This window comes from Cavia porcellus, unplaced genomic scaffold (assembly GCF_034190915.1).
Source record: "Cavia porcellus strain 051 isolate PalLab524CR breed Dunkin Hartley unplaced genomic scaffold, mCavPor4.1 scaffold_6, whole genome shotgun sequence".
NCBI classification, from domain to species: Eukaryota; Metazoa; Chordata; class Mammalia; order Rodentia; family Caviidae; genus Cavia; species Cavia porcellus.
In genome coordinates, this window is record NW_026947489.1 from 67861243 (window position 1) to 67885328 (window position 24086).

At 36.4% G+C, this 24086-nt stretch overlaps 1 protein-coding gene across 3 annotated transcripts in view; it reads right to left on the reverse strand.

Moving 5' to 3' along the window:
* The window catches only part of Ap2b1 (adaptor related protein complex 2 subunit beta 1), a 105303-nt gene extending 81736 nt beyond the window's left edge, over positions 1-23567 (reverse strand). For 2 of the 3 annotated variants that reach the window (XM_003469598.5, XM_003469599.5), the window contains exons 1-5: positions 23368-23567; positions 16815-16874; positions 13399-13504; positions 8024-8159; positions 5898-6143 (exon numbers count right to left, since the gene is read on the reverse strand). In XM_003469598.5, the coding sequence (XP_003469646.1) occupies positions 5898-6143; positions 8024-8159; positions 13399-13504; positions 16815-16851 (525 nt within the window). In that variant the 5' untranslated portion in view covers positions 16852-16874; positions 23368-23567. Of the gene's footprint in view, positions 1-5897; positions 6144-8023; positions 8160-13398; positions 13505-16814; positions 16875-23133; positions 23306-23367 lie in introns of those variants that run through there. The other variant, XM_005003516.4, reaches the window with a different exon arrangement.
* Positions 23568-24086: the final 519 nt, after the last annotated feature.

Consider the following 24086-nt stretch of genomic DNA (forward strand, 5'->3'; position numbering starts at 1 on the left):
ATACTTCAGAGATCATCAAATCCTGGCACAGTACTTAAAAGAAGTGAGATTTATTATCCAGCTATAAAATCTGACTTTTAAGTATATTTAGCTCATATGCAGAAATTCTGAGGGCACAAAGTTGACCTAATTTTTTTCTAAACAAGCAACCTGGAGCATAAGATTAGAATAAAAATGACCCTGTAAAAAATTACTCTAAATCTAGACAGACACTGAAGTGCAGTATCACAGACAAAAGCTTTTTTATAAGAAATCTCACAAGTTGCTTTCCCCTAGAATGATTTTTTTTTATCCCGTACTCTAATTTCATTCTTTTGATAACATTAGAGCCCAATAAACATCACTTTCTAGTACAGTAATTTACTTCTATTAAATAAACTGTTACTTAGATGGCACTGATTTCTAGCCATGACTTTCAAGTTTACATATGCTCTGAACAGATTTATGTAGTCTGTTCAGTTTACAATTTTTTCTTTTATTGGGCTGGAAGGGTCTGGTGTTCCTAAAGACTTGAATAAAGTAAAAGCAAAAGAATTGGTCAAAAGGAATATGAGGAAACACACAGGTGGTGTATGTATTTTTATCTTCCTAAAAATCAGGAATATACCAAGCACAGTCATACATGCAGTAGGATTGCAAGTTAGACCCCAATTTGGGCAACTTAGTGAGATCCTGTCTCAAAATAAAAAATTTTGAAAAGGGCTGGAGAATAGTTCAATGCAAAGACCCTGGGTTTGGGCTGCAGTATTGTAAATAAATAGCTTAGTTTGGAGATGAGTGGTAGAACATTCTTGGGTTCAAGTCATAACACTACACTCCAATCAGCAGCAATCAGTGTGGCATTTCTGGCATCTCCTCTATGGAGTTAACAAAAATGACAAGTAATGTGTGAGGCAACATATATTTATTCTGAGTATTTCAATCATCATTTCCTCATGCATACAATGACTAGGTAATATCAATTAAATTTTCCCTTTAAATAAATAAAAGAACTTATACCATAAACCAAAAGACACTCCAGAAATATGCCTAATGCATTACATTCTATAATACTTTTTGCTCCATCTTTTTATTGGAATGAAAGCTAAAACTAACTTAGTTGAAGCAACATACTCTCATTATAGCAGGAATGTTTGCTTATATATTAAGTAAGATTTGCAAATAAAGTTAGCCTTAAGTAGCTAAGGTACAGTCTCACCAAGTGAAGATTTTTGCCCGATCCGAAACATTGTAAATAAAACATGAGGTTTAGGCAAGAAGACTGCTGTAAATTCATAACCAACCAGAACTACACACAGCAATTCCTTGTCTCAATAACCAAACTGACTAAAGCAAACTCCTCTAACAATCAAGGAGTTACTTGTCCTACAGATTCCACAACTCACTACGGCATGCTGCAACATGAGTAAACCAAAGCACTTATCATCATACTGCCTATGGTATACCTTTTGAGAGTAAAATATTCCCCTGCTAAATGACGGCCTAGAGATCACCTTAAAGAGGAATGATCTAGAGCCTTGAACTTTTGGCAAGCAACGGATAAGAACTGTTTTAAAAGATCACCCTTGCGCTGAGAATGTAGCTCAGTGTTAGAGAGCTTTTCTCTAGCACATGTAAGGTGCTGGTTTCTGCCACCAGTGCTGTCAAAAATTGAGTAAATAAAGCACATCCTTAAGCAATTACTTTGTACCGCGGTAACAGAAGATATTAAATGAAATTGACTAAGGGTCTATAGAAACTTTCTGTGCGATCTTTATAACTTTTCTGCAAATTTAAAATTATTTAAAAAAATAAAATTATTCCTCTCCAAATGAGCTTATTACAGTAAGAACAACAATTTTTTTTTTTTTTAAAGAAAGAAAGAAGGACTGAGGATATGGCTTAGTTGCATAGTTTCTGCCTGACAAGCACAAGGTTGTTGATTCTTAGTACAAAAAAAAAGGAAAAAGAAAGAAAGAACACAGAACTCAATTTCTGCAGAATTACAAAGGAAGATAAAGATCAGAGGGGCACCAGAGTAAGCAAAAAGGCCTTAGGAGAACCGAGCTCAAAAGCAAAAAGCAAAGTACACATGGTAAACTGAGCAAAAGGTCCCTCAAGTGGCAGATTCTAACAGAAATATGTTAATTCAAGTCGGAATATCACAAAATACCTCCTCTAAGAGAAAATAGAAAAATCACAAGAAGGAAGGAAAAAAATCTGTAATATATGATCAAAAGTTACCACTCTAAAGCACACATTTTTTTCTTTCAACTAAGTATGTATGAGATATAACGCTTCTAAAATTCTAACATCTGTGAAATAACAAAAGCTGTATTTCTAAAGTTCCAAATTGTTTCTTTATTCTAAACAGCTTATTTTCAAAATAATGGACTAATAAAACCCACAAGCAGCCAGGCGTGGTGGCTCACACCTGTAATCCCAGCAACTCAGGAGGCTAAGGTGGGAGAATCATTGCAAGTTCGAGACCAGCCTGGGCTACAAAGTGAGCTCAAGGCCAGCCTCAACTGCATAGCAAGTCCCTGTCTCAGAAGACCAAAAAAACCCCACAACTGAAAGTACTTATTTTTAACTCCCTTGTAACAGATTGTTTCATATCAATTTGCATAGATATCAAAGGAATCAATTAATAATTTAGTTATAATATTAATTTTTGCCTAAAATCTATACCCTAACTACAATAGTTGCTATCACTGTACGAGTCATCATCTTAATGTATGATAGCCAGGTATTTTAAAAGTACTTCTTATGCAAAAGCTCAATTAATATTCCCAACTACTCTCAAAGACAGTAATCTCATTTTCCAAAAGCAGAAACAAAGAAAGAGTAAGCACAGAATCACAAAGCCCTACTAATAGTGAGAATGTTTTATCTCAAAGTCCATCTTTTCTCTGTCAACTAGTATTACACTGAAAATGGAAAGTCTCCTCTCATTGAAGTATAAGTAGTAAAACTACTGCAGGAAACTAAGCTGATATTCCTATAAAAGGATAACAATCTAATGAAGTTCTATTACTCACATCAAAAAAAAAAGTTAAAAAAAAAAAAAGAGAAGGAACTAAATCAGAGGTCACCATAACCCAACATTTTACTCTTGTATTAAAATGAATTCAAAGTCATTTCTGCGGGTGTTCTGGTGTTTTCACATCTAGGATGTCCTTCAAAAGCTACAAAAATACTAACACAAAGCTGGGTATGGTGGTACGTACCTATAATCCCAGCTACCCAGGAAGCTGAGGCAGAAAGGTCGCAACTTTAAGGCCAGCCTAGGAAACTTAGTGAGACCCTGTTGCAAAACCAAAAATATAATGGACTGCGTGCTGGTGATGTAACTCAGTTGCAGAGAACCCTTGGATTTGATTTCTAGTACCAAAAAACAAAATACAACAACAACAAAAAATAACAGTAAAGGCAAAACTCCCTTGGAAGCACCTATTTCCTTTTTAACAGAAGCCAGTAACTGCACTGTATTTGTTGGTACAGTGCTGCCACCAAGTGGAGGAGCCTCTGAAAAAGTGAAACAAAATCACCCCCCAAGAGCAGCAAAATGAGTCATTTCTATTAGAATAAAAGAATTGAGATGATTTAATAATAAAACAATATCTAGATAAAGACCTCTGTGTTCATAACTGCAGTCATTCTCTTTTTTTGTAATTTTAATACTTTTTTAAGGTTAAAAAAGTTGGGCATATAGTGGCCTGTAGGTAGGGAAAAAGTAAAGTAAAACAAGATAGACATGTATTGGTAATTAACGAGTTGGGTGATAATAAATGAATTTATTTATTATATTTACCTATTCTTTTTAACTTTAAGTTGAAGATTTTCTTAATAAAAAGCACATAAAAATAAAGGGCACCTGCATGTTGCTTGAGTATAATGAACTGGATGAAACTAGCCTTTTTCTCTACAAAGAAAACAGAATAAATCCGACAAACCAGGCCTGTCGTAGAAACTTAGTATTTTCTCAACTGATCTCCTAAAAGACCTACAATTACTACTTGAGTTTTAAAAAATGAAAAATGTCCTTACTGCTAAATCCTCATTTCTGCATGAAGTGTTTACAATGATGTAGAGACGCCTTTTTCCCCTCAAACTGGAATGGCCTGCAAGAGTTAGAATTCATTTTCACCTTAATTCATCCCTAGCATCACTGAATATTTAATAAGTTTCCACAGGATACATGACATTCGACTTATCTGCTTGGTGCTGGAACCCAAACACTTCATCTTCTCATTTGTTCTTAGGTTGAGAATTTCAGATAGTTATTCAAAATAATAGTAAATTAAAAGCAGTAAGAACAAGGTTGGTACCAGTTAAACACTGCATAAAACAGATATTATTATCTTATGAGCTTATTTCTTTATGGAATCTTTTATTTATTTATTTATTTGGTACCAGGGATTGAACTCATGACCATGCACTTGCAAGGCAGAGGCTTGTGCTGCTGAGCTAAATCTCCGGCCCTATGGAATCTTTTTTTTTTTTAATTTTTTTTACACTTTCTTTTTTCTTTTTATCGGTACTGGGGATTGAACTCATGACCGCCTGCTTGCAAGGCAGGTGCTTATGCCGCTGAGCTAAATCCCCAGCCCCTATGGAATCTTTTTTAAAAGTGTGCCACAAAATACTACTGTGGAAAGGGGTTGTACCGAAAGTAGGTTGAATCCAACACTGAAAATGATACTCTGTCAGAAGACACGGTTTAAGGCAAGCACTTCTGCATCCTCTCCTAATCTGACAAGGTAGCTGAAAGATTTCCAACAGTAGTCGGTGTAAAAAGAAGCTTTAAAGTTGTACCTTGCTGTATCCTTTGACATTACTACTAATCTGGAGAATAATAAATAGAAGCCAACACTACCCACAGAATAAAATGAACCAAATGAGATAGCAAACTACAGATACGAGCAAGCAATCTGCAAGTAGAAGATGTTCAATTTCCAACTCTCTATTTGAAAAAGTTCAACAAGAAAATATTTAGTTACCCACTGATTAACTCTGTTACCTTTAAATAAATACTGCACAGACAAAAAGGGAGCACTTTTTTCCCTGCAGTACTGGAAACTGAACCCAGGGTTTCAAGAATGCTAAGAAAGTGGTCAATCACTTAGTTACATTTCTGGTCCTCTTATTACTATTTTTGTATTGAGACAGGGTCTTGAGTTGCCCAGACTGAAGTCAAACTTGCGAACTTCTGCCTCAGCTTCCCAAGAAGCTAGGATTATAGGTGTGTATCACTGTGCCCAGCAAAAAAGGAGATGTAAAGTCCTCAGTTTCTTTCATCAGCTCAGTAATCATACTTAGTAACCAACCCGTCAATTCAAGTAAGATCCAGTTACTAGCAGTCAGTGTATTACTTGAGACTTCATTTCACAAGCAGATTTAACAATGTTAATAACGCTAAAAAAACCCCAAATCCTTACGGTGTTAAATTCTGGCCTCAAACATTTAGAACATAATGAAATTAGCTAAACAACAACAACAACACCCATGTTGCAGAGTTCTTTAAAAGTGCACTGTATAAATTTTAGGTGGAACATCTGAAGAAAAAGTTAAAAAATTGGCTTATTTATAGATGAACACGTGGTAGGTAAAGCACAAAGGTTTGCTTTAAGACCTGTTATTTTAGTGCTTTGTTTCTTTTCCCAAAAACACCCAGTGCAGTGGTGGTGAACTTATGACACGTGTGCCACAGCAGGCTGTCTGTATCACAGAAAGCTCTAAAAGGTTCACCATCACTAACCTAGGGTGTGGCCTATGTAACTGTGCAATATATAGAAGTCATGTTTCTCACAGTATCTCATAATATCTCATAGTATCCATGCCACAAAGACGAAGTCTGTGTTAAACACCCCTTAAAAAGAGACTCATACTGCTCTTTTAAAAAAGATGCTTATTACCATTGGATTTGAATCTGCTATGAGATCCCGCAGAGAATCGAGAAATCCCTGATCTTCCACCATTTGGGCATTGATATCATGGAGTTTTGCCACACAGACTGCTGCTGTTTTCCGAACATAGGGGTCTTCATCCTTCAAGCACTTGCGAAGGGGCTCACAAAGATATTCTGTAATCTTGTCCACCCGGATGCACCCCATGGTTCTGACTGCCAAGGCCCGAATCAAAGGATTGGGATCTTCACAGTCCTACAAAAAAAAAAAATCACCAATTACGTAAGTATATAAAGTGATTAAAAGCAAACAGTCCAGCTGACATAAACCATAAGAGTATTTTATTAAGTTTCCGGTCACATTGTACTTCAAAATTCAATTTCCCATGTCATTCCTTTCCTAAGAATCAGTCTTGTCAACAGTTTAGAAAAAAAACAATTTATTTTTATTTATTTCGTTTGTTGTTTTGAGACAGGGTCTCACTATGTAGTTCAGGGTGGTTTTGAACTATGTGGCCAAGACTGGCCTTGAACTCGAGGTGATCTTCAGTCTCTCAAGTGCTTGGATTACAAGTGCTGGGATTACAGTTGTGTGGAACCATATCACTTGGCAGTTTTATATACACAATGAGAAAAGGTCCTGTAAGGTTCAAAAGGACAGTCATATAGATCTATGCGTACTTTAACCTTCAAAAAATATAAACTAAAATCTTCCCAATAATATTAGTTAATCTCTGAACCACCAGGTAAGGGGAATGAAATGTTATGCCCTCTTGCAGAAAAACAAAAGTGTCTACGAAAAGGAAGTAGTGGGGCTGAGGATGTAGCTCACTGCCACAGCACCTGCCTGGCAAGTGCAAAGTCCTGGGTTTAATTCTTGGTACCAAAAAACCCAACAACAACAAAAAGGAAGTAGCACATCAGTTATTTTTCAAAATGTAAACAGAAGTTAATTTTAGAAATGCTAATTCAAAAAAAATTTTTAACTAAGTTTTAGTCAGTGCTGGGCATGGTAGCACATGCCTATAATCCCAGCACTTGGGAGGTTGAGGCAGGAGGACTGATGTGATTTCAACGCCAGTCTGGGCTACACAGTGAGTTCAAGCCCAGCCTCAATGACACGGCGAGACTCTAACTAAAAAGAAAGAAAGAAAAACAAAATACCTAAATTTTAGTCAAAGGAAGAAAACAAGTCTAAAAATATAGCAACCACCCCACTATTATGCTCATTAATCTAATGCAAGGAAAAATCTGACCAGATAGTCCATCACATTAAAATTTTTATCACTTTTTAAAGACGTGACAATGGTATTGTGGTTATGTTTCTAGAAAGAGATCTTACTCTGACAGACATAAGAAATTATATCATCTTTGGAATTTGCTTAGAATTATTCAGAGGTGATGTAGCAATCAGAAAGGTATATGTAGGTGCCAGGCATGATGGCACATGATTATAATACCAATACTCTAGAGGCTGAGGCAGAAAAATTGCTATGAGTAGATGGCCAGCTTAGACTACACAGTGAGACCTGTGTCAAAAAAAAAAAAAAAAAAAAAAAGGTAGTTAAGTATATGCAGGGAGTAAATAACAGTGGCTGCATGTCAGTAATTAAAATAGCAAGATAGATACTTAGGAACTGATGATACTATTCCCTCTACTTGAATGTTAAAAAATTTTCCATAATAAAAAATTTAACCAAATGGTCTAAGACCTACTACAACACATGTAATGCCTCCTATGGTTCTCACTGTTTCTGACTCATCGGCCTAATTTTTACAAAGATAAAATAGATAAATCCTCAGGTAAGTAATATTACAGTGGTAAGTGTAACTTCTGTCACCCTTGGAAGATAAAGCAGTGAGGTTTCACCTGGCTCTCTTCTCTCCATCTGGTAGGTACACACATACCAAGTCCTGCCAGCAGATAGCTCAACATATGGTTTGAACTTCTCTGCATGACTCATGCTGGCATCCTGAAAGCTTAAACCATGAATACTCTACTCACTGCCAGTACTTCTCTAGCAGCTTCCCTTTGGAACAAAGGTTGCTTACTTGCAATACAGACCCTATATCAAGATTCATTTCTGAAAAGCTGGAGGTAGAAGGGACTGCTCTTGAGTCGTTGGGAAAAGCTACCTTCACAAAACTGTTGACAGCCATGATGGCCATGTCTGGTTGACTCTTGGCGTAGTTCATCAAGTACAGATACACGAGCTTCTTTAATTCCAGGTTATCCGTCTGCATACAGTTGACTACATCCGGAAAGAGAGAGCTGAAAGGAAAACAGAAGACAAAGAGTGAACAAGTATCGGTGCAAATCTGCTGGATAATGAAAAAACAGCCTCATATTCCAGAATGATTTGACACAAGGACAAGGACTCCACAGTAACAATTATTATCACAGAAAAGAATAACTACAATTATAGTTCTGATGCCACAATCTCTAAGTAGGTTTTCTTTTTTATTTCTCTTGACATTTCTTTCCTTTTTTTGGTGGTAATGTGGTCAAATCAAGGGCCTTATTCCCAGTAGGCAAATGCTCTATAACCGAGCCATATTATATATACTCTTTCCAGCTCTCTGTGACAAAATACCAACCTTTATTGCAAAAAATCTGAAACAAACCAGAGCAGAAAGCAGCATAATGAGTGCAAGTTATCCCCATAAATATCAATACATGTCTGATCTTGTTTCATATAAACCCTCAACCCATTGTCCTTACCCCTCCATTCCCACCTCAGTCCAGCTGCTCCAGACTATTTTCTATTTCTTACATTGCTGGGGATTAAACTCAAGACTTTTACACATGCTAGGCAAGTGCTTCTATGCCTGAGCCATTGTCATAGCCCTCTTGGTTATTTTAAAATAAATCCTAGATGTCTTACTTTGTCTGTAATATTTCGTGCATATATTTATCTTTTTAAATCTTTTTAAAAAAACTCATTACTTTTATCACACCAAAAAGTAACAATAATTCTTCACGTCAAAAAACTGCAGTTTTAGAGGGCTAGGCAGACAGCTTGGCAGTGCAGTGCCTGCCTGGCAAGCGTCGGGTTCTGAGTTCAATACCCAGGACCTGAAACAAAAAACTGCAGTTTAAAAACATGATAGTTATTATATTAAAGTTGTTACATAGTTATTATACTAAAGTTGTTGTTTTTTAATATGACCAGTGGGAATCCTTCGAGTCCTTGTAATGTGACTTTGCATTTTAAATGATTACTTTGTCTTCTCATGATAAGATGCTTTGTTTTGCTTCACTTTGTACATTCCTAGTCCCAGATCTGAATCAGCTACTGCTGTATGTCATCTGGATATCCCTTTCAGTGAAATTTACCTTTTTAACACTACATATTTACACAATTAAAAACTGGAGTCTAATGAAATATAAAAGTTTATACCTTTCCCAAATTCTGGTCATTACATAACATCATTGTCCTATACTGCACAGGAAAGAAATTTTTCCATTAACTTGGAAGGGTTGAGGTTGATGGATTTTAATTTTTTTTATTTTAAATTTTAAGCTATATTTTTAAAATACAAATAAATTAAGTATAATTTAATGGGAAGTTAGCAATTAACTTCCCCCAAGGCATTATTAAAGTACTCTACAAATTTTAAGTTTTTCTAGATATTATTAGTATACAGAAGAAAAATATAAAATGTCAACATATTCCTACAGAAGAAAATGACTGAAATAATTAGTCAAATAGTATAATTTCTATACATACACAAAAACAGGGTATGAAAGTAGAAATTATTATTTTCTTTGGTGGTACCTGGGACTGAACTCATGATCTCACACTTGCCAGACAGGTATTTACGCCCCTGAGCTAAATCCCCAGCCCTGAAAGTAAAATTTATAAAAAGATGGACTTCTGGGCATGCGGGTACATGCCTGTAGTCCTAGCACTCTGGAGGTTGAGGCAGGAGGATTTCAAGTTTGAGGCCAGCCTGGACTGCATAGTGAGTTCAAGGCTGGCCTGCACTATGCAGTGATGCTGTCTCCAAAGGAAAATAAAAGAGAAAAAGACAAAAAGGGGAAGATGACCTGAAAATTCAAAGAATTTATCACATCTGCAATGATTCAGGAAGGTAGGTAACTGTGTTTAACTTGTCCATATAGTACCGAGTATGGTTTCATGCACACATAAATATCTAAGAAACAGTCTCCAAGTGAGTTTTCCTTCCACTTTCTAGAAAAATAGCTTGTGTGCAAAATGACTATAAAATCAGTAAATTCACATGAAGCATTACCTAATAGTAAAAATTTTTTCCAATACAGTAGTAAACTTAAGATCCTAAATAATCCTAACAATCTAAAGAAGACCAATAAGATTTAATAGTCGAGGTTCAGGAGGTTAAAAACTGTTAAACTAGAATCCTAAACTTCCCAATACAATCCAATTCAATCCAATCCATAAAGCTAGAAACCTAAACTTCCCAGTATAGTAGCTATTAGTTACCATGGCTACTGAGCTTTTACAGTGTGATTAGCCTCAAATGAAATGTGATATAAATGTAAGACACATGATAAATTCTGAAGACAGTGTGACAAATACAATATAAAATATTTCACTAAAAATTATTTATGAGAAGTTAGCTATGGTGGTCCATGCCTATAATCCCAGCACTCTGGATGGCTAAGGCAGGATATAAGTCTGAGCCTAACCTGGACACTTTAGTGAGATCCTGCCTCACAAATAAAAAATTTTAAAAAACAGCTAACGATACAGACTAGTGTAAAGGCCCTGGATTCGATACCTACTACCACCCCCTCCAAATACACACACACACACACACCCTCTCATACAGATTCTCAATAAACTGAACCATATAAAAATTATTAAAATTATTTGTATCTGTTTCTTTTTTTTATTACAACTACCAGAAAATTTTAAATTACTTATGTGGCTTACACTGAGATCTCCAGTGAGTTTTGTTCACATGGGTTATACGTACTAGTATTTTACCACAGCAGGAACTGAACATAAGAAAATATTATAATATTAAGTAATCCACTTAGGACAACCCATTTAATGATAAATTATTATTTTAAAGTAACAAATGAGAAGATATTGTTTTACATGTTTGCAAATCTCTTAATATCTTGTTTAAACAAAGACAGCTGGTTTCTTGCATCTTCTACATTTACCTGCTGCAGAATACTGTATTGGTTTGGATGAAATATAAGGAGAAAATCCACCTCCATTCACATGTATAATTTGACAATGGGAGAAATATTTTAAAAGTTTTTTCACGTAACTGGATAGTCTTCTTTGATACTGTACTAAAACTACATAAATGGTTTTTCTCTTCTATTTCAGTCCACAAATGGTATTTCCCTAAAAGTTAGAAACGTAACAGACATGCAGGCTTGTAATCCCAGAACTTAGGAAGCTGAGGAAGGAGGATCAGTGTGAGTTTCAGGCCAGCCTGGGCTAGTCTGGGCTACACAGTAATTTCAAGGCAAGCCTGAACTACATGAGGAGACCCTGTCTCAAGAAACAAAACAAAATAAAAGAAAAAAAAAAAAAAAAGAAATGTGGAATATGAGACCACATCAATAAACTTTTTGTACTCATTGGCATAAAAATCCATTTATTTGTTGTACACTGTAACAGACTGTTTTACCTATGTATAATTTTGGGATATGTACTATGGTCATCTGGAAAATACTGGTTTACTAAATTATGCAGATCCTTCTATATTAACAAGTTTCATTATATAATAGCAAGTTATCACATACATTTAATTTTATCACTAAATCTCATTAGAAAAGCACTTTTTTTTGACAGCTTTTTTTTTTTATTTAAGGAGAAAAGAAAAAAAAAGTGAAAGGGTACAAGTTATACAGATTTACAGAAGAAAAACATGAACAGTAGGAAATCACTAGTTAATGGATTACATATTGCCATCTTAGAAATAATTGTTCAAGTCACAAAATTAAAGCTTGTAGAGTGGACATTCCAACAATGATACTGCAAACAGTTCTGTTCAATGATCCAATAAAACTCTGTGATATCATTTTCTATCTTATACACTTAAATATACATGCAGTTATATAGTTTAGAGCACTTTCTTTTCCTCTCTTTTGTACAATGACTATTACATATTTTGGGTTTCATTGCTCCCACGGTTCTTATTGCTAGAAAAGCACTTTTTAAAAAAGCACTTAAGTATCAAGTAGCTGTCAAGCTCAATGACAAATACACATTTCCCAAAATTCTAATTTTTACTTTAAAGCTTTAAATTTACCTACTGTCAAAATTTTTCCACTTGAAATGACACGTTCACTTTGTTGCTTTTAATAAAATGTCTTCCAAATACCAAAGTCTGATTAAATATAGTTTATCTGTCAATCACTATTTCACATAAAAATGGTATCTAAAATTCAAACAGGGCCTTTTCTCCAGGCAACCATCACACTTTGCAGATTGGCAGAAGAGTTTATGGGTAATTTCTTTTCAACACAGAATACTGAAAATACATACGCTGAAGGCTCAAGTTTCAATAAAATAAATTTTTAATGCTTCACGAAAGAAAGTCGTAAGTGAAACTGCCTTTTTTCCTCGTATGTACCTAGTGTTGGAAAATGCAATGAATGTTATGGCCAGCATCACTGCCTTGATTCATGCTAATGCACTGGCAATTTTATCCTCTATTCCTTTATAATGTAAGTATGAATGTCCAAATGGAGAAAAAGGCAAGTAAAATCGAAGTATTTTAAAAATAGCATTGATCTGATGGACCCCCTGACAGGGTCATGGGAGTCCTCAGGGGCCCACAGATGATCATTACTTATTTTCAAATGGTCTCACTGGGTAATTGTTGACATTGAGTTTCATCTTAAATTTAACAACTGAATGTAGAATTGTAAAACTGAGGGTATTGGCTTGAGCCAATTAAAGAATATGCTTCTCAGTGTATTTTTATCATCTTCTAAACTACCTCAGTCAATAGATTTATAACTACCAGTTCTCAGGAGATTTTATGCTAGATCTGCATGCAATAAAATCAGTTACTTTATTCTTCTATAAAACAAACAAAACACTTCCATCATTAATAGATTAGAACTATGTTTCTTAATGGCAGTTTTTTAAGTGGGACAAACTCATTCTTTTTTTTTGTCTTTTTGACACATTTCATTATGCAATTCAGGTTGGCACTGAACTCACTTTATAGCTCAGGCTGGCCTCCAACTCACAGTATTACTCCTGGCTCAGATTTCCACATGCTAAGATGATGTGCCACCACGTCTGGCAACAAACTCATTCTTATAGGAGTTTGTTTTGTTTTGTTTTGTTTTTAAGGAGATGAGGATTTGCTACGTTATCCAGGCTAGCCCCAAACTCTTGGGCTTGCGTAATTCTCTTGCCTCAGCCTCCAGAGTAGCTGGGCTCAGAAGCATAATCTGTGTCCAGTGGGTTTGATTTTAAAGGAAAAGCAGTAAAATCCATAAAGAGACAGAGATCTCTACAGTGACCAATGGCAGGAGTAATTGTCCTTACCTAACATCCTTCCCCACAGTCATAGCAGCAATCACTTTTTTCACAGCCTCCTTCCTCTTTTCTTTCTTTTCATTGTTGAGTTCAGCTTTTAATTCAAAGATTTCTCCTAGAAGAGATGAGAGCAAATGGTGAGGTTCCAGGACCAGAAAACTAGGTTAGCATGGCAGGAACTGCAGTAAGATTACTTTAAAAAAAAAAAAAAAATCATAGAATATGTAAAATTAAAACCCTACAAGACTACTTGACCCACTACCATGACACCACCAATAAATTTTTTAAATTGTCTAAATTAGAAGCTATGGTACAATCTAGATCTTTAGGAATCAGAGAAATGGGGAAAAGCAAATCTCATAATACCTACCAGCAATGGGTTAAAAACAGTATCTAAGGGTTGCTCTCCCATCAGAATTTTAAATCACCAGTTGGGGGGGAAAATAAATGCGGACAGGGAATGGGCTTAGAAATTAGTATTTCAAACTAGAAGAGGTATCATATATCATCTTATTTACTCACCCCCAACTTTACAGATGAAGAAATCAGGCTCAAAGGTCAAAATGAGTTACCAACAGAGCTGGATTCTTACAGCTGTCTCCTGACTCTTTGAACTCTGACACTGTCAATGTTGATCACACACTAATACCACTGGGAAATATTTCAAAAACAATGCTTAGGTTCTACTGTGAGCCAAATAAATCAGAATGATTAGAATGTCAAGAACTCATACACTGTCTCTCTCTTATTTTTGGTACTGTGGATTGAACTCGGGTCCTTTGCAATGGGATATACTCACAGTTGGGTTTTTTTGTTTTTTTTTTGAGACTGCTTCTTAAGTCACTAAATTACCCAAATTGTGCTTGAACTTGCCAATCTCCTGCCTCAGGCTCCCAAAATGTTGGGGTACAGGTGTGCGTACTATGCACATCTTTACATTCAAATTTGTAAAAGTTTCCCCAACTGATTCTAATATACAACCAGTATTGCAGATCATTTGTTCTAAGGAGTTACTGCAGTAAGATAATAGGAATGCCTTTAAAATCCCATCCTATTTAAAGAATCAAACAAGAATAATTTTGATGTTGCAAGAATGATATAAAGGAGGGCCATTCCTAAAGGTATAATCTTGAGTGACTGTCTAGTCCCTGCACTGTGAAATGCCAGAGTCTGTCACCATTACTTTAAGGTCTAGTTTTCAGCCTTATTTATCTTCAGAATGCTGGAACTGAAATGCAAAAGAAGTTAAAAATCCTCATCTGTTTTAAATAAAAACAAAAGAAAAACATCACTACGCCCGTGAGAAAAAGTTTGATGAATACCATCTCTACTTCCATCTATATCCTTAAACATAAATCCCGAGAAGTATGAAATCATTAAGGTGGGGGCTGGGGATTTAGCTCAGCGGCATAAGCGCCTGCCTTGCAAGCAGGCAGTCGTGAGTTTGATCCCTGGTACCAATAAAAAGGAAAAAGACAAAAAAAAAAAAAAAATTACAAAAAAAAAAAAAAAGAAAGAAATCATTAAGGTGAGCATTAAAAACTTGTTTCATCGCTATCCATCACCAAAAGGTAAAATCACTATTTAATGGACAGCTGCACAAACAGCATAGCCAGAGAAGGTAGGCCTTTTAACAAGCCTTTATGTACTTCTCTAAGTCCTGTGCTGCAAATCCAGTTCTTAAAGAGTTCCCGTCATTTATTTATGGGAACAGTAGAGGAAAAATAACAGCGTTTCAGAAATCCTAAACTATGAATAACAGAACCAGGATAACAAAGATAAAAAAACAAGAATAATAAAACAGGATATAACTGAAATGATTCCAGTTCCAATAGCATAAACTTAAAGAATACTGTATGTTCCGATGATAGTTCTGGTGGGTGTTACAGGAAGTAAAAGAACAAGCTATCCTTTTTTTAGAATGTGTTATTTATCCAGGCATGATTCAATCTGTTAAGTCCCAAATTTTTATAAATGCCCAAATGGAAAAAAAGGTCACCAGAACCGTGTAAAGAGGTTTGAAGAGCTAGGTAAGTTTTTAAAAATCTTTTTGCGTTATCATAAGCAATAGAATTGATCATCAAAGCACACAAAATATTAACAGAAAAATAAATACATTTTCAAATGAAAAGAAAGTCAAGAAAAGCTAAAACGAATAACCAGGAGTTCATGGCTTTTGTGATGTATAAATAATAAAGATAGGGAGAAAAACATTAAATGGAGCCAAACAGGCAAAGTACCTTATATACACCACAACTTTATATTAGAGTCTTATTTTTTCCTTCCTCCTCTTTTCTCTAATCAAACCAAGCATTAGTAGCAACTAGCAATGATCTTCAATCCTGGCTACACATTAAAATAATCTGGGCAGCTTTTAAAATCTCCTCACTTAGACCTATAAAACCAGTCATCTGGATAGGTCAAAGCATTGGTACTGTTTTAACATTCCTGGACTGACCTCTATGTGTAGCCAAGGCTGTAAGTCACTGATTAGTAGCAGATATAACTAACTCACTCACTGCAGGGCTTTCTGTAATTATAACAGAAGAAAACAGTCACTCATATATACTCTAAATATGACAGATTTCTTGACCTTTCTAGAAAATGTGTTGGTGCTTAGTCCAGGCCACTACCATATGCCCTCTACTTTTCTTTTTAAAATTTTTATAAATATTTTAAACCTTAAAATTATGAGTTCCCAGTTATTAATATTTTGTCACAATTGCTTTATCATTCTGTGTATCATTTATATAAATTGCTTGACAGGGTCTCACTATGTAGTTCAGGCTGGCAGATTTTTCTGCCTCAGGCTCCTTAGTGCTGAGATTATAGGTGTGCACCACCATGCCTGGTCATTCTCTATATATCTGTACACCTTGTAGGCATTGTACTGCTTTTTTAGTCCTGAGTAACATCAGTGTATGTTTTCTAAGAATAAGGAACTTCTCTTAACTACTAAAACGTACATTATCTTATCTAATCTACAGATCTTATTTAAAGGTATCAATAATGTCCTTTATTTTTGTTTTATTTTGATAATGGAAATCAAACTCTTTAAAAAGCTATACTTCAGGGCTGGATGGGGAGCCCAGTAGCAGAGGCTTGAGTTTTCAGCACCCTCACCGCCTGCCCCCACTCCCCACGCCCAGTAAAACAAAACCTTATACTGTAATAACTTACTCAAACACACTCATTTGTAGAAGAAGTAAATTGCCAATAAGACTGTTCACAAAATTTATGTCTGAGGAGATTAGGCACATTTAGAACAATCTAACCCTAAAACTTTTGAAAAATTCCCAAGATTAGGGGCTGGAAATCTAGCTCAGTGTTTCAAGTGCTTTTGCCTGGTAAGCGCCAGGTCATGAGTTCAATCCCTGGTACAAAACAAAACAAAATACTAAGATTTGACAAGGTGCTCTACTTACCCTTTTTATTCGTTGTGAAGTACTTGGAGTCAGTCATGTTTCTGGATCTTTAAGATATATCTGTAGCAAGAGAAAAGACTGTCAGGCATGAGGTCATGAGTTTGATCGCTACTACCAAAAAGAAAGAGAGGGAGAGGAAGAGGAAGAGGGAGAAGGAAACAAATATCCTTATCCAGATTATATACATTCAGCAAGTCACTGGGTCAACTCTAAGAATATAAACTCATTTCTTGTTTTTCTGAGACAGAGTGTTACTCTCTATTTCGGGCTGGCCTTGAACTCATAGCAATCCTCTTGCCTCAGCCTCTCCAGTGCTGGGATTACAGGAATGTGCCTCCATACCCAGCTGAACTAATTTCAAAAACATTTTTATGTAAAGATTTCTACACTTGAAGATGAGTATCTTCTTTCTTAGTACCACCACTGGTATCACAAAAGGTACAAAGAATATTAAAATACATAACTCCTCTCTAAAAAAAGTTACATAGGGACAAAGTCTAAATGCTAAATGGAAAAAATTTTAAAAAGGCCAAATGGAAAGGGATAATAATCTAAACTTTTTATGGCTTTGTGATTTTACCCAGAAATATCTCCTCAAACCCTTCAAGAGTGAAATCTTTTTGTGAATCTTTTTGTGAACTATATATATATATATATATATATATATATATATATATTTATGAAGATATTTATATATATATATATATATATCTTCAATTAGTCACTCAACCATTTAAGGTAAGAAAAGGGTTTTTTTGGGAAGCTTTTTCTATAACCTGCTCAGGAATACTTGTTCCCTGTTCAAAGAGGGAATCTCTCCAAAGTATATATTCTGAAGTATATTCAAAGAGAAAACGCTGAGTACAGTGCTTTTCTAGCATGCATGAGGTCATAGGTTTGAGATCCCCAGTACAGGAAAAATATTTTTTCCTTTGTCAAGCATGATGATACATGCCTATAATCCTAGCATCTGAAAGACTAAAACAGGAGGATCCAAAGTTAAAGGCCAGCTTAGGTAATATAGCAAGTCCAAGGCCAGCCTGGATTATATATAAAGACCTTATTTCACAGCAGACAGAGAAACTAAGAGACAGAGAGAATAATCCTGCCAACCTGTTCAATGTTATATGCAAACTTTCTGTAAAACAAATTTCAAGAAAAAAATGACTAAATTATAGGGTAATATCATTTCACAACAAACATTTAGACTCAAGCGTGTCTTATGCATAATTTTTTAAAACTGTTGTCTTCATATTCCCAACATTCTACATTTATCCCAATATGCCCAAAGAATAGTATCAGTTAACAATTAAAAACAAGATAAAAGATAGTATTTGCTCAGTTACATTGAGTACAAAAGAGAATCAGAACTGACATTAAAATATAAAACCACATGGATCTTAGCTTCTACCTAACTCTTCTACCCCTAATCCCAGAAGAATTAACACAACTGTCATTAAAACTCAGCATGAACTCAAAATAATGAGATGATGTTTTCTGATTTGAGAAACTCCAGCCAAGGATGGTGGCACATGTCTATAATCCTAATACTTAGGAGGCTGAGGCAGGAGGACACTGAGTTTGCGCCAAAATGGGCTTCATAGAAGAGTTCAAGGCCTTCCTGGACTACATATCAAGACCCTGTCTCAAAAACAAACAAAACAAAACAAATATGGGGAAAGGGGATCTAGAGATGGAGGATGTCATTAGAGAGGGGAAAAGAAATTTTAAAAAATCAAGAACATAAACTTCACGTATGGCAAACATATACTACTAAAAGAAAATTTTAAAAAGAAAAAGAAACTCTAGGACTTTGTCCAACATAACTGACTTCTTTAAACATATTCAATTTCTTTAAATAATATTCCTCCTGCTCTCAAAAATGGATATCCCTTTTTCTAACACCTTAATTAACAATGCTTATTACCAATTTCAGGACAAGACATACTGGTACCTACTCATTACTATCAAGTCAACACAACTTGAGTGATAATACATTTGGCCTACAATTATAAATATGGATCTGGGAAAAATGACCTAAAGTACCAGGAATCTACGTAAATAAAGAAAAACAGACCACATAAACCTAAAACAATGAAGAGCCTGGTTTGAACTGTGTCACTAAAATGTGCTTCTTTTACAACCTAGTGGAAATTAAGACTTATTTGCTAACTTCAAGTCATTTACTATTTATGTCCTTGATCCTAATATACTGGAGATCTCTTTAGGTTGTACCAAAACTTCACTGAATCACCATGTTAAAAGATGTGAGCTAGAACTCACAAATATCACTATACATTACAGAAATTTCCATTCTAATATTTGTTACAATTAAAAATTTATAACAGGTTTAATTTATTCAGTGTTGGGAGGTACTGGGGATCGAACTCACTTATTCAGTGTTTTTAGAAGTTCTAGCATGTATTCAAAGAATGCTAAAATCATTTAATCTATTCACATTGTAAATTAAATGCAAATAAAGAAAGGAATTTTTCTTTTTTTTTCTTTCTTTGAGACAGGGTCTCACTGTGTAGTTCCAGGGGGCCTTGAACTCATTATGTAGCTTAAGTAGGCTCCTTCTGTTTCATCTCCCAGAGTATAAGGACTAGAGGCATGTGCCACCACAGCAGGCAGGAATTTTTCATGTTAAGAAAGACATGGAATGAATCTAAAGTTATCTAAATAAAAACAGATGAAAGTCACTGTGGTCTGTCTAGGATGTTAGTCATTTCAGATCCCAGAATGAAGCAGGAAAATGAACGGGATCCCCCCAGAACAAATCACCCCAACACAGCACAGGAGAAAACAGCAACTTCAATGAAGCCGGTGTCTCTGCAGGGGACTCCTGTTCTCTGGAGAGCACTGAGTCAGGCTTTGCTTTTCCTTTATACTGTTTCTATAGGAAAATCTCTCATTGCTGGGCAACACCAAATGAGATGATTACAGAACAGAAGCAGAGCAGTGGTTAGGGGGAGTGGGAAACTCGGGTGCGAGTCACCAGGGCCATTTTGCTCCACTGACATTACATTATACAAGTACCTGCACACAGCTGTGGCCACAACCACCAACTTTCTCAGGCAGCTTAGCTGTACAATTAACCCATAGTTGCCTAATTTCATCCCAGGAAGTGGTTTCCTCTCAATGGGATCATCAAAACTTAAAACTTGTTTAAAATTTAAAAAAATTTTGCTTGGAAATTTTCACCCAGCTTCTTGGAAAAAGTGCACAAAAATTATTTTTGCTTTCTAGAGCTCCATTCTGTTAAACAGTAAACCAAGTCTTAATACCTTCATTAATAAACTACACATTTCATCTCTATCCTAACAAATTTCAAGATGAAGGAATATATGTGTCTTGTTCATTATGAAAATTAAGTGTTATCTTTTTTCTGTTTTGTTTTGTTTTGTTTTGTTGAGACAGGGTCTCACTATGCAGTTGGGGCTAGCCTTGAGTTCACTTTGTAGCCCAGGCTGTTCTTGAACTTGCAACAATTCTCCTGCCTCAACCTCCTGAGTGGTAGCAGTACAGGAAGTGTTCTTATCTTAAATAATGTGCTCATTCACAAAATTTCAGGGATGAGAAGGAGGTCAAGTATCTTTAAAAGACCACAACAGAGATGCTACAGGAAGAATCCCTACTCTAAAAAGGCAGGGGCTTGGGAATACAGTTTAGGAATAGAGTTCCTGTTCCTCTAGCAAGAATAAGACCCTGGGTTCAATCCTAGGAATGGGGGGGGGGGGTGGAAAGCTAAAGAGAGAAGATAAACATCACTCTTTTTTTTTTTTTTTTTTTTGGTCTTTTTCCTTTTTTATCGGTACCGGGGATCGAACCCACGACTGCCTGCTTCCAAGGCAGGCGCTTATGCCGCTGAGCTAAATCCCCAGCCAAACATCACTCTTTTAACTGATACCACTGAAATGTAATATTCACTATAAGCACACTAAGTTGGTCCTTGCCGTAAGCCAAAAGAAACTCCAAGGTAAAAACAATCTAAACAAAATAAATTGAGAAGAGGTAGGAGCTATACAACACTATGAATATATCCCTCGCCACCAAATTGTTCATCTTATAATGATTAATTTTACATGTGAATTACACCTCAAAAAATGAGTATGCTTTTGAAAAAGATACATGGACACATAGCCAAATTCTCCAAAATTCAGTAAAAATTGATGTCTGCATTAGAAGTCACAGTAGGAATAAACAAGATGGAGTTGAAAAAAATCAAGTATTTCCTAAAATTCATTAGAAATCAAAATCAGGGGCGGGAGAAGTTGTTCCTAAGGAGAGCCCAAAATAAACATAAATCCATGATGAAATTTGAGCTCATACTACCTTTCTAACAGATCAAACCTGAAGAATCAGGTTTTTCTGAAATCTTATGGTACAGGTTAGAGACCTTGTTAAAAAGGCACATAATCACTTTTTCTGATCCTAGCCCAGAGTGTGATGTCGCTGCATTTTACAAAAAGCCTCCATGCATAGGATTATAGATCTAGATTTAACATAACCTAGTTTCTTCCAAATATAGGTTGTGAAAGACCTTCCTCTTTCCACTCCTCCCTCCCTCCAGTTCCCAAAAGAGAAGCTCAGCAACAAATAAGATTAATAGTGTGGGTAAAAATAAGATCAGAAAAAAAAAAGATCCTAATTTCAAATGGCTCTCTGAGAAGTTAAATTAGTGTTGCTTAAGACCATTATACTCAGGTTTTACACACAGTTCAGAACTCACAATGAAAAACTAGACAAAGGTAGAAATTATAAAGCAGAAAAAATTATAAAACAGGTTATTCCAGCAATCTTTTATTACAAGTCTTGGAGGTGTTAAGTTTATTCATTTCATCAAATTCATTCATTCATTTCATCGAATATTCAATAACAAAAAGAGTAGCATCTTCAGGTATCATTTAGCTAATAAATTATAAATCACTTAAAAGCTAAAATCACCTGCAATTTGTTTAAATATAACAAAATACAAAGTAATGTGTTAATGTATAGTTCTGTATTATACAAAAGTATACAAAAGGAAGAAGCTCATCTAATTGTTATGAAATATCAATATAGTCTGGAAATCTTTTTTTTTTTTTTTTTTTGGTCTTTTCCCTTTTTATTGGTACCAGGGATCGAACTCACGACTGCCTGCTTTCAAGGCAGGCGCTTATGCCTGAGCTAAATCCCCAGCCCCTAGTCTGGAAATCTTAAACCTGGAAGGAAAGAAGGTTGCTCAGCTTGGTTCAAACTCCCCTCTAAAACATAGTATTTTAAAATACTGTTCTTTCACAGAATAAAAGAAACTCAAGGAATTGAGTTTCTTCAACTTAGTCAAAATGTTAGCTTTTTATTAAACGTACCCAACTTTCTGTGAGGCTCTCTGTAGGACACACTGTTTTCCATTTTTTAAGGAGTTCCAACTGCTAAGATACCTGCAAACAGTTCTCACCTTACCAGCACGCTTAGTCATCACTGGAATGTGTTACACATTTTCTTGTATACCTGCAGCTCCTTCTTCTGCTGCTATTATTACTTTGTAAATGTACCCTTAGGCTAAGCAATAGAACTACTGTATAGAAGGATGGTAATTAATAATTTAAACCGTTCTTCACTGAGACCAGCTTCTTTCTGAGTCATCTTGCCTTTCTGAGCTTATCGTGTTTTCATTACTTTCTTTTTTGAGCCACAAGGGTTGGAATAGCAATTTAAAAAAACAAACAACTTTTCGGTGAAAACTCAAAAGTTCACGAAGCACCACACCACATTTTACAATGAAATAGCCAAACGCGGTCAGTAAAGCCTACTCCAAATACAGAGCTGCTCTGAAAACCAACACAAATTCTTCGAATTCAAAGATTATGGAAATAACAGGAAATTCCAGTTTCTTTACTTTCAGCGTAATGTACAACCCTTTCCAAACCAGGCTGCTCCTGCTAACCCAAGGAGGGGAGAAAAAAGGAAAGAAAGAAATCTAAGCTAAGATTTATTCCCATTGGCTTTCCTCTCTCTCACACCGGATCAATTCTGTTGGTTTCTCTCCTTTTCCTTCCTCCGGGGGTCAAGACGCTACGGACACAGCCGCCCATTACCAGCTGGGGGATTGGTCTCTAAACCTCAAGATACAGGAGACAGGCGCGGTTTCACTGGAGAAAACGTTGGGGAATCCCTTTCCCCTTGAACACGTCCCAATCTCTCAATGAACGACGCCGAGCGGGAAGGAGCGTTCCCCCTCGGCCTCCAGCGCCCACCGGCCACACCCCTGGCCTCGGCCCTCCAAACCCCCAAGACGGCGAAACGTAATTTCTCTTCAGCCCCCCCCCCCCATTACCTGCTGCCACACCCGGCAGTTCCTCCTCCCTCCCCAGCTTCACAGCGATGGGCACCCTTACGCCAACGCTTTTCCTCACAACGGTCACACCCGACGGCTCCCCCTATCTTCAACGGTCACGCTCCTAGGATTTCCTTTCCTTCCGCGGCTCAAACCAAACGTGGGGTTCCCTCTTCTCTTCACCCCCGCCACAACAATTAGGGACACACTCCAAACCAGCAGCCTTGAACTCACCGGAGGCAAGGGCTGGGAGTGGCGGCAGCAGCCAGAGAGCACAGCTGGGATGGTGTGGTAATGGTTTCCTGCTCGTCACGATTCTCTCTAGGTTTAAGCCACTGCGCAAAACCCAATTTTGCCCGAGACAAAGATGGTGGGCCGGAAACCTGACATCAGAAGACCTCGCTGCGTGACGTCATCGGAGTGCGCGGGAGACTAAGAAGAGCTAGCGTCCCTGTTGCCTTGGAGATGGAAAAGTCTCTAGGTTGGGATAAGACCTGGAGGCTAGGGCTTCCAAGATGGTCAGTGGCCATCCCAATGTGTATACTGAACGAATTGATATTCTCTGGATTTGTTTCCTTTTATTGGGATTTTCTTAAACATACAGAGGCATGAAACAACCTGTTCCATTATTAGAAAGTAAACCAACCTCCTCGGCTCATTTCTGTTTCAGGAACTGACAATGGAGGTGCTGTTTCGAACTATGCGTGTGCAGTGGGCAAAGATAGGGGACTGAGAAGCCATCTGATCTGTGTTCAAATTGTTCCCCTGAATGGGAAAATGGTTGCCATCTCCTTACACTCTTCTTATCTTGTTGAAACGTGAGGGCCAGAAGTATAGCTCAGCGGCACGAGCACCTGCCTGGCAAGATTGAGGCCATGAGTTTGATCCCTGGTACCCCCTCCCGATCAAAAGAGAAATTTAAATGTTATATTGGGTAAAACAGCGTGTGATAG